General features: G+C 47.9%; 1 protein-coding gene across 1 annotated transcript; it reads left to right on the forward strand.

The window, feature by feature from the left end:
• Positions 2,040–7,040, forward strand: DBX1 (developing brain homeobox 1). Its single transcript, XM_018042744.1, has 4 exons — positions 2,040–2,448; positions 3,080–3,181; positions 5,114–5,316; positions 5,720–7,040. Exons 1-4 carry the CDS (start codon positions 2,079–2,081, stop codon positions 6,080–6,082), a joined length of 1,038 nt encoding a protein of 345 aa, XP_017898233.1. The 5' UTR covers positions 2,040–2,078; the 3' UTR covers positions 6,083–7,040.

A 10,912-nucleotide genomic window follows, 5' to 3' on the forward strand; every position in this document is an offset into this window, starting at 1 on the left:
TGAGAGCACAGGTGTTCAAATACTTTAAACCTTTTTCTCCCCTATTTTACGGCAAAATTTCTAAAAGAGGAACATTTGAAGTTTTTCAAATATGTCTCTCTTTCAATTCCAGGGGATTCCGGTTAACTTCAGCAATGCATTTTCCCTATTTAAGTAGCCATTTATTTAAAAGATGCTCTTTCCTGAGTGGTTTTCCACCTCCTGCTCCCCAGAATGCCTCGGGCTCAGAAACTCCATACTTGTGTCCTCCTGGAGCATTAATTCGGCTCCAAGCCCAACTCTAAATAACTTTTTAATTTGAATCAAGGGAGAGCTTTAGCGGGCTCTATCTCTGGTTTAATGTGATATAAATCACAGATGCACTTTTATTGAATGGTTAAAGCAGCGACATGGAGATCATCAACACAAAACGCCCTGAACAAAACCATCGAGAGAAATAAAGCTGGTTAATAAGATTTTTGAGAGAGCTTTGTGTTAAAAAGCAAAAAGGAAAACCAGCTGAAGGTGACAGTTAGTTCATGGTTAATAGGATCAGGGCGGCCTGGCGGGGCTGCACACTTCTCTTTGGGGAGGTTCAGCCTCACTAAAGAAATGAATGGGACATTTAACACATCTGTTATCTAGCCGGGGAACGGAATTGAGGCTCAGCATCACCCGAGCCCCAACCCAGAGGAAAGCCAAGTGCGGTCTACAGGAAGATTCTGATTTGAGGTACCAAATGAAGTAAGAATCGTCTTTCCTGGTGTGGACCAACATTTTTGGGGACCTCGCCCTTCACTCTGTTTTCACACATTTGTACATTGCAGTTGTTAAGAAGCAGCAAAACTATGCCTGGGGAAGTGCTGGCAATGGGTAGGACCCTCTCAGGACAAATTCCAACCTTCTGCTGCTGTGGTTTTAAAAGTCCAGGCTGTGAGTTTCAAGTGAAACTGCCAAGGGCTCCCAGAGGTTGGGAAAGAGCCAGCGGAGCACCCAGAGCCTTCAGGTCTCGTTGCACAAGGCAGCTTCCAGCAGAGGTAAGCCCTGGGAAATGGAACCCTGCCACCTCGCCCCTTTTCGAGGCTCCCCTCTGAGCCTCCCCTGGGTTAGCTGCGGTTCATTCCTCTGTGCCACTTCTAAAGACAGGTCACTGAAAATTGTTTTCTAAGTTGCAGGAGAATCATATTACTGTTCAGGTATCACCAACTCTCTCAAACTCACTTTCCCAACATGAAATAAATCAAGACCTCCCTCTTCGGACCCCTGAAGGATGCCCATTCAATAGCTCCAAAGTATCGATTTCAAGTTTCCCTCTTATTTTAGAACAGCACTCCTCTACCCCACTTTTATTTAACACACCCCTCACAGCTACTTGATGCCTCAGCTGGGGTAATGTATAGGGAGGGCAGAGAGGGAAGAGGAGTATATTTTTTTGTTCACTGACTTGAAATTTTCCATTGCTCTCCGCACATGGGGGGAGGATTATTTTACTGATTGCCTGGAGATGAGTTTCTATGAATATTTATTGATTTATTTTCCAGGCTCAGCAGGGGAGCTGCAAATAAATTTAATGTGTTCTCTAAATAATTCCTTTTCTATAAGGCAAGATGTCATCTGAAACTTCTAAATAGGCATTTAATTAGCCCGGGTGTTGCTCCAGAACAAAAACTCCTGGCGAGAGCTTTGGGGGCGCACTGTATTGCAAAGAGGCGGTCGATACGCAGAATTGATGCGCGCCAGCCTTTGTTGCCGGCCCATTGTGCGGGCCATGCTTATGAAGACTAATCCAATCATAAATTGCACCCCTGCGCCAATCAGATCGCCCAGAGCCTCCGGCGAATGAAGCTCGAGTGGAGAACTTTGTTGAACTTCATTGTCAGAGCTGTCACTTTTCAAAGCGCTTTAACGGGAGGGCCACTATAAAACCATCACCTCGACGGGAGGACTACGGAGGACTCGCAGACGCCCAAGTAGGATCGTTCCTTAAAGACGTTTGCTAAGCCCAAGAGAGAGGGCACCACGGGGGTGGGAGGGGCGGGAAGTCAGGAATTTACCTCCTGGCCATTGGAAGAAGTTTTTCGGCCCGCCCTGCGCCTAAAATGATGTTCCCTGGCCTCCTCGCGCCCCCCGCCGGGTACCCCAGCCTCTTGCGCCCCACACCCACCTTAACGCTGCCCCAGTCCTTGCAGTCGGCATTTTCCGGTCACTCGAGCTTCCTGGTGGAGGATCTGATCCGCATCAGCCGACCCCCCGCCTACTTGCCCCGAGGCAGCGTGCCCACCCCCAGCATGTCGCCCCCTAGGCCGGGGGCCCCTGCGGCTCTCACAGACACCGGGGCCTCGGACCTGGGCTCCCCGAGCCCGGGCAGCCGGCGGGGCGGCTCACCGCAGACCGCCGTCTCCCCTGCCAGCGAGCCCACGTTTCTGAAGTTTGGAGTGAACGCCATCCTTTCCTCGGCGCCCAGAACCGGTAAGTGAAAGCAAAACGCTGAGGGCTGTTCTGTTCTGGCCTCAGTTTCCCTTATGCAGCGGGTATCCACGCACACAGCGGAGCACACACTTAACACAAGATCTCCGAGGACCCAGGCCAAGCAATGTGACACGTAGGTCCAGACGATTCCCAGAAAGAAAAGCCTCCAGGTTCGCCCCACCCTCAGAATGAATGTGAACACCTGCAGTTTGAGCGCGCACAGTACGTGGCTCAGGGAAATCGAACGCACGCCCCTGGGCGTCTGCGTTTCTGCCTTCCAGCTTCTGGATGCCTTCCTTAAACCCAAGACAACATATTTACTAGCTTAACAAGTATTATGGGTCTGCAATTCTTTTCTCCCCCGCTCCAGTTCTATCCATCTTGTTTGCGCCTAGGATGACATTGGGGGCGGGGGGGGGGGTGGGTGGTAAGCGACTGTGAGGACCATGGGGAGAGTTCCACAGATGAGTGTTAGGGAAACATTTATTTTACTCTGTCATTGAGGAAGAAGCCTTTGGAACCAGCCTAAGGTGTAATCATGTCATGTATTCACTGTCCTGTGCAATAATCAGGTGACCTAATGAAATTCCCTTTCTGTCTCCCTCCTTGTTCCTCCTTCCCTCACTCCCAGAAACATCTCCCACCTTGCTCCAGAGTGTCCCTCCCAAGACCTTTGCCTTTCCCTACTTTGAAGGCTCTTTCCAGCCTTTCATCAGATCTTCTTATTTCCCAGGTAAGTCTCGTCCCCCTTCCTTTCAGGAGGCTGGACGTCACCCCAGCCCCACCCCATCGCTCCATGCCCCGAAGCCGTATTTCTCCGTCCACCCCACGGGGTTACGCTCTGGTTCAGAGGTTGCGAGACGTACAACATTCACGAATCCGTCGCGCCAATTTGATGCCCTATTTAGCACAAGCAGTGACTGCTTGACACTTTGCACCAATTCCCTGCTCTACAAATTAGCAGGAATTGTCATGGTCCCAATTTGAGGCGGTTCCCTTCCCGGCGCGGAGCTGTTGGCATCTCTTCACGCCGCCGTTTTCCCACAGAGTCAGTGCACTTGGCCACGATTCCCCACAAAGGTTTCAGCACCATGACCAATTGGTCAGCTCCTCCGGGCAGCCACACACAGACCAGCCCTCGCCCCTCCGAGCCGCGGAGAGACACCTACCAGCCGGGGCTAATTTCTCTTTAAAACTCATTCAGGGCTGCGGGCTTTTCACAAGACCACATGGGGTGCCCTCTTGTGTGGGATGCCTGGGGTCGCCCAGGGGGAGGGGGACTAGATCCTCCCACACCCCCAACCCTCTATTTCCAGCCCGACTTCCCAAATTATACCCTACCCCCACCGCCAAAACGTTTTAAAGACCATAGAACTCGTAAAATTAGAAGTCGGAGGGAGGTCCATAACTGGGTCCCAGTTTAAAGGAGAAACACCTTAAGCAGCTTCCACGAAGTTTTCATCCTGAAATCCCAGTGATGACTCAAAACTCTACAGCTGGTCAAGACTGAGGAGATGGGAACTCTTATAAAGGGAAAGGAGACTGGGTATGGTCGGTGGGGGGTGAGTAAAAAAAAATCTCGACAGCACTTCCCGGTATCAGCGAAAGAAACACGCAATTGATTTTTGAAAGGGGGAGAGAGAATTCACCAACCGCCCCCCCCCCCCATTCATGCTGTTGCTGCTAATGGAATTTGCTCCCTTTCTCCCCCAGCTCAATGCTCTAACAAAAACAACCCGAGCTTTATAAATAGCTTTTCATGTCCATTTAATGAAAATGATTCGGGGAAGAGAAGCCTCTGCCATCAGTATTCTCCCAATGGTCTTGGCCTGCAGTTGTGTTTAGTTTGAAAGTGTAAATCTCTTTTGTCCCAGTAATATATGGCTTTCGCTGCTTGTCCTCAGTCTTTTTCTGTTAGTTCATTACTACACAATTACCATTCACGCTTCATTAGAGTCTCTGTTTCTTTTGGGGTTTTTTTTTCCCCTCCCTTAAAGCGAAACTCTCCCCTACCCCCACCCCCGCCTTTTATCATGCCAATACCCATTGGGAAGCGGTCAATGTGCTAATTAGCTGCCACTTTTCATGTATTCGGGCCGAATTCTTTACGTTTTGCGGGTGAGGGGAGGAAAGATTAATATAAAAAAGATGAATACCGATTGGATTTTTCCAAAAATAAAAAAATCCAAAGCGGATTTTCTCCTAACAAATCAGTAAAGCACCTCATTTTCATCCAAAGAATGCAAAAGCCACCAATGTGCTAAAAGCTTAGGGGGGAAACCCAAGAGGCCTCGGCTGGCTATTTTATTTTCACTTTTGTAATTTATTATTTTTTTTTCTCCTGCTATATTAGCTGATGCACGCAGGTTTGGTTTCCCTGAGACCGTTGAATGGAAAAACGAAAGACTATTGTGGGGGCTGTTTTCTGTGTTTCCGTGGTTTTACCTAATCCGGGTTTGCACGGTTGAAAGGGAAAGTTATTTGGGCGGAAAGCTCCTTTCACTCTCGCAGGTTTGTAGGTTCGTAGCCTATTCTCCAGGGGGAGAAAAAAGAGAGCTTTAAAGAGACGAAGGATCAGAAAGGAAAACCAAAGGAAGCCGCAATGGAGGGGCGGACGGGGCAGGACACCGCCCAATCACTCACCTCGCACTCCTGGCCTCCGCAGCGTCCTCCAGCGTCGTGCCCATCCCGGGGACCTTCTCCTGGCCACTGGCCGCCCGCGGCAAGCCTCGCAGGGGCATGCTGCGTCGAGCCGTGTTCTCCGACGTGCAGCGCAAGGCTCTGGAGAAGATGTTCCAGAAGCAGAAGTACATCAGCAAGCCGGACCGCAAGAAGCTGGCGGCCAAGTTGGGCTTGAAAGACTCACAGGTGAGGGCGGTCTCCCCGTAGCCCCTCCCGCCAGGCATGGTCCAAATGGGAGGGTTCTCGGAAACCGTTTAGGTCCCAGTGTACAGATGCGGTCAGGACTAGAGAGGACGGAAGGGGCGAGAGCCGCCTTCGCAGAGGCTCCTCGCGATAGATAGCCACTCTCCCTGCCCCGTCTCTTCCGGGCTCAGCATCGACCCCCCCCCCCCGCCCGCCAACCTCGGCCAGGTACCCTAAGACCCGGCGAGAGGTGCGTGAAGTGGGTGACGGGGATGGGGGTGGGGGGTGAAGGGAAAGTGCCACGTGGCGTCCCAAATCGCTTTAAGGGATGGGGAGCTGGCAAAGACGGTGGCGGGGGCTCCGCGCTAACCTCCGCTCTCCCCTGCTCTCACCCCTTTCGCCCCAGGTGAAAATCTGGTTTCAGAACCGACGCATGAAGTGGCGGAATTCCAAGGAACGCGAGCTCCTGTCTAGCGGGGGCTGCCGCGAGCAGACCCTTCCCACCAAACTCAACCCGCACCCGGACCTCAGCGACGTGGGCCAGAAGGGTCCTGGGGACTATGACGACGAGGAGGACGAGGGCCCGGGCAGCCCCCGCCCCCGCCTGGTCTATCACGCGGCCCCCGCCGACCCTCGGCACCTGCGGGACCCGCGGCTGGAAGCGCCGCTGCCCCCCTCGCCCGCGCGCTCGGGCAGCCCCGACAAAGCTTCGGACTTCTCCGACTCCGAGGACGACGAGGAGGGCGAGGAGGAGATCACGGTGTCTTAGAAGCCCCCGCGCCCCCCGGGGTACTGATTACTAGTGCTTTGAAACTGAAGAGGTGGGATTCGGTGCGTGTTCACTCGGCCCGCTGCCGCTCCCTGCTGCAGACGTCACCTTGTCCGAGGGCACCCTGGCCCCTTCCGTTGCCCCAAACGACAGTTCTTTCCCCTACACCCCTACAGCCCTCTCCGCACAAGTTAAATTTAGGTCTTGGTCCCAGCCTTAACTCTTCCACGAGGAAGAGTCTTTGGGTCTATCGTGTTTTATTGCAAACTATTTTAAACACAAGTAGGGGTGTTCACTCCTACAGCCTGGGTTAAGCTGTGTGCCAGGTGCTACTGGCTTCAGCAGCAACAACCTTGTAAGAAAGCCTGCACGAAGCAGGAAACCGAGACACGCTATCTCACAATATCAAGTCTATAACTTCAAGACCCCTGACTTCCCAGACCCCTCTACAGACCCCTCTACATCCCCATCTTAGGGAGCAACCGCATCCTAGCCAACTCCAAACTCTGGTGACGCAGTCTTCTATAGCAATGCCCTTAGAAAGCTCAAGAAAAAAAAAAAAAAAAAAACCCACAAACCTGTGCCTTCTGGTCTAAGGTACTGCATAAACACTGGCTCTTTTCTATGTGCCCTATTCCCAGTGTTCTCTGGGCAAAGAAGTGAGACATCTACACGGGAGGAAGAGTCAAGCTGTATTTCTGTCTGTGTGTCTTAAAAGTATTTTCTTTACTATTTCAGAATCTATGGTATATGCACCAAGCATTCTCCCTTATGCCCTTTTATTATGACTGGGGATGTTTCACTGAGCATTGGGCATGAGGTGAACAGATAGAGACCCACAAGCCTCTTTGATTTTTTTTTTCATGGAACTTTGCTGTCTTTGCACAGCTTTTTATGAACTGTACACTCTTGTACACGTGTATGGATATTTTATACCAAGGTTATTATGAATGATATAAAGAACTGACTAGATTTCCTCTTTCTTTTTTTACAATGCTGTTTAAACTTTAAAAGGTAGCTGTTTAATTGCATAACTTATGAAGAAATTACTTATTTTGTATTTTTACTGTGTACAAATTTTTATATATGTATATATGTATTAAATGAAAAAATGCCAAATAAAAAGTAGAATGGACACAATGATCAAGCAATATCCCTAACTCACAGACTGTTAAAGCTATTCCAGTCTGAGGAATGGAGCTATTCTGGTCCAAGGGCTGCTGGAATTTACAGAAGGTATGCTCATATTCCAGAGGGAAAGGCACATGTCTAAAGCACCCAACTAGTTAGAGGTCCAGCTAGGACTAGAGTCCATTTTTGACTCCCAGGCCAGTGCCTTTTCTGCTTCCCTGAACCATTGTTGTGTCAGTTGGTCAGTTACCAGCTCTTTGCCACCCCATGGACTGTAGCCCACCAGGCTCCTCTATCCATGGGATTTTTCAGGCAAGAATACTGGAGTAGGTAGCCATTTCCTTCTCCAGGGGATCTTCCTGACCCAGGGATCGAACCTGGGTCTCCTGCATTGCAGGCAGATTCTTTACCATCTGAGCCACCACGGAAGCCCTACCATAAAATAGCCAAATTCACTATGGTTACAAGTAAAATAGCTCTAGTGAAGTGACACCAACAAATTGAGTCTGGACTGATCCTTCTCCCCTACTCTGAGGACTGAACTGATAGACTAAAATAAATCAATGAAAGTCAATTTAAGTGGTTCAAGTTTGCAATGGTTTTTCTTTCCCTCCCTGAAGGCACGTTTTCCTAGTCCCTAGGAAAGCTCAAAGCTGGTTTTGATTTTTGTGTAGGAACTGATTTTATTAGCAATATCATCTACAGGCAGTGCCAGGGAACCTGATACAGGTTCTGGGGCTCCCCAGTGAAACTAAGTTCTTCAAAGATGGACTCTCAGCAGCAATGATTGATTTAACCAGCAACTAGTGAAGAGCATCAGTTAGAACTCTGGTGAAGCCTCTGTGCCCTTGGAGAGACTGATCTCTGCCAAATGGATCACACAGATACACAGTTGGTTATTATGCTAACACATACTCCGACAAAAGTGAAGTGTCGAAGCTGAAACTCCAATACTTTGGCCACCTGATATGAAGAACTGACTCATTTGAAAAGACCCTGATGCTGAGAAAGATTGTGGGTGGGAGGAGAAGGGGACAACAGAGGATGCGGTGGTTGGATGGCATCACAGACTCAATGGACATGAGTTTGGGTGGACTCCAGGAGTTGGTGATGGACAGGGAGGCCTGGCGTGCTTTAGTCCATGGGGTCTCAAAGAGTCGGACACGACTGAGTGACTGAACTGAACTGATACTCCGACAGCCTGGAAAGAAGTTGTCAAGCTTAAATTTCAGTAGTTTGTATTATATTTGAAATTTGAATATATTTTATTTTCAACTCTCTTTTCAAAAAAAAAACCAAAACACAAGCCCCCTCCATGCTGCTGCTGCTGCTGCTAAGTCACTTCAGTCGTGTCTGACTCTGTGCGACCCCATAGACGGCAGCCCACCAGGCTCCCCCGTCCCTGGGATTCTCCAGGCAAGAACACTGGAGTGGGTTGCCATTTCCTTCTCCAATTCATGAAAGTGAAAAGTGAAAGTGAAGTCACTCAGTCATGTCCGACCCTCAGCGACCCCATGGACTGCAGCCTGCCAGGCTCCTCCATCCATGGGATTTTCCAGGCAGAAGTACTGGAGTGGGGTGCCATTGCCTTCTCCTCCCGCTCCATGCTAAGGTTAGGATATCCTCCCCTGCTGGGCCCAAGCGTGACACTGGGGATCACTTCAGTGCCATGGGAATTTGGAGCAAAACTGATTTTAACTATCATAATTATCTTACTTCAAGAAATATACCACATTTCCCCCTCAACACATATGAAAATATTAGCCTGGTGTCCTGCATACGGTAGGCATGCAATTTTTCAGACCAGGAACCCTTTCTGCTCTGAATAATTCAGGCTATTTTCTCCTTTTCTCTGCTGTTGCCCGGAGGGATATCTAGAGATTCAGTCTTGACCAGAAACGGCTCACCTTTCCCTCTCTGCCAGTTCAAGCCTGCAGTTGTTACTTACAGTCAAGAACTATTTACCAGCATGGGGATGGATTCATGTCTACATCAAAGTAGTCTAGTGGCACACCCATGTGCATACCAGCACTATCTTTAATAGTCAAGGGGTATTCGTGTTCACATCACTCCCATTATTCACAACAGCTTCTGCAACCCAAATATCTATCAATGGATAAATAGAGAAAAAGTGGTATACACACACAACGGAATATTATTCCACTTAGGAAAGGAATCTTGTCATATGTTATCATGTCAACATGAATAAATTTTAAGAACATTATGCCAAGTGAAATAAGCTAGTAGTAAAAAGGCAAATACCATATCATCATACTTATATGAGTTACCTAATATAGCCACATTCATAAAAACAAAAAGTAAAATTACAGTTGAAGAGCTGGGGTCATAGGAAAATAGGGAGTTGTTCAATTGGTACTGAATTTCAGTAATATTTCAGTATTGGAAAAATAGCTCACATGTTCGAAGATTTAAAATTCCAGTAATGGTCAAAATTATGGCAGGCAAGTGAAAAAACTTGAGGTAAGAAATATGTGTGTGTGTGCACATGTGTGCATGTGTGTGCATGTGTGTCCACATGTGTGTGTGTGTGTGTGTGTGTGTGTGTGTGTGAGAGATGTGGCTTGCAGAATCTCAGTTTCCTCTCCAGCAACTAAACTGGTGCCAGGACAGCGAAAGCCCAGAGTCTTAACCACTAGGCTACCAGGAAGTCCCTGAGGTAAGCAACATTATCATAAGGCCATGTAAAATTCAAACCCAAAAGTATTCTGTGATGTAAATAAATTTTTTTCTATGTTAATAAATAAATTAAATAAATTTAATTAAATAATTTTAATTTTAAAATTTATTAAAAATAAATTTTGTTTCTATGTTAACTTTTGGGGTGAGCAGCCCGAGGTGACCTCTAAAAATGATGTGCTATTCCCTTGACCCAGAAAACCCCACAAAATCAAGCAAAGCAAGAGGTTCAAATCCTTGTGTTCACTTTAAGAACACTCATGAAGCCGCCCAGGTCCTTAAGGATATGCATATCTGAAAAGTCACCAAGTATCTGAAGGCTGTCACTCTACAGAAGTGACGTGTGCCACTCCATTGTTGGTAGGTTGGAGTTGGTAGGTGTGCACAGGCCAAACAGTGGGGCTGGACACAGGGTCTGTGGCCCAGAAAGAGTGCTGAATTTTTACTGCACATGCTCAAAAATGCAGAGAGTAAAGCTGAACTGAAGGGCTTAGATGTAGATTCTCTGCTCACTGAGCACATCCAGCTGAACAAAGCCCCCAAAATGCGGGGCTCACGGTGGGATTAACCTGTACCTGAACTCCCTGCCACACTGAAACGATCCCAACTGAAAAAGAACAGACTGTTCCTAAACCAGAAGAGGAGGTTGCACAGAAGAAAAAGATATTCCAGAAGAAATGGAAGAAAAAAAACTTACAGTCTGGGAATAATGTCGCAAAAAATAAATGCAAATGAAATTTTAAAATAAAAGTTAAGAAAATCCAGAAAAGGAAAAAAAAATACTCTGGAGATTTTTTTTTTAATGTATGCTATTCCTCTACATGCCCAAAGTTTTACTTCCTGAGGATTACAAATGGCACATTTCAGCTCTAAGTAACTCCTTTAGCAGAATTTCACAAGGGTGATGAGCAGGCTCATTTTGCATGCTGCTTCCTAGTGTAATGCATAGTCCCTAACACATATTAGGTGTTTGACATGTGTTGAGTAAATAAATAAATTAAA

This window comes from Capra hircus, chromosome 29 (assembly GCF_001704415.2).
Source record: "Capra hircus breed San Clemente chromosome 29, ASM170441v1, whole genome shotgun sequence".
Taxonomy (NCBI): domain Eukaryota; kingdom Metazoa; phylum Chordata; class Mammalia; order Artiodactyla; family Bovidae; genus Capra; species Capra hircus.

Bases quoted from the DNA above. Each gene is read 5' to 3' on its own strand.
- DBX1 (XM_018042744.1), top strand. From the start codon at position 2,079: ATGATGTTCCCTGGCCTCCTCGCGCCCCCCGCCGGGTACCCCAGCCTC. The intron at 2,449-3,079 runs GTAAGTGAAAGC...CCTCACTCCCAG, and splicing joins TTCCTCGGCGCCCAGAACCG to AAACATCTCCCACCTTGCTC. The intron at 3,182-5,113 runs GTAAGTCTCGTC...TGGCCTCCGCAG, and splicing joins CAGATCTTCTTATTTCCCAG to CGTCCTCCAGCGTCGTGCCC.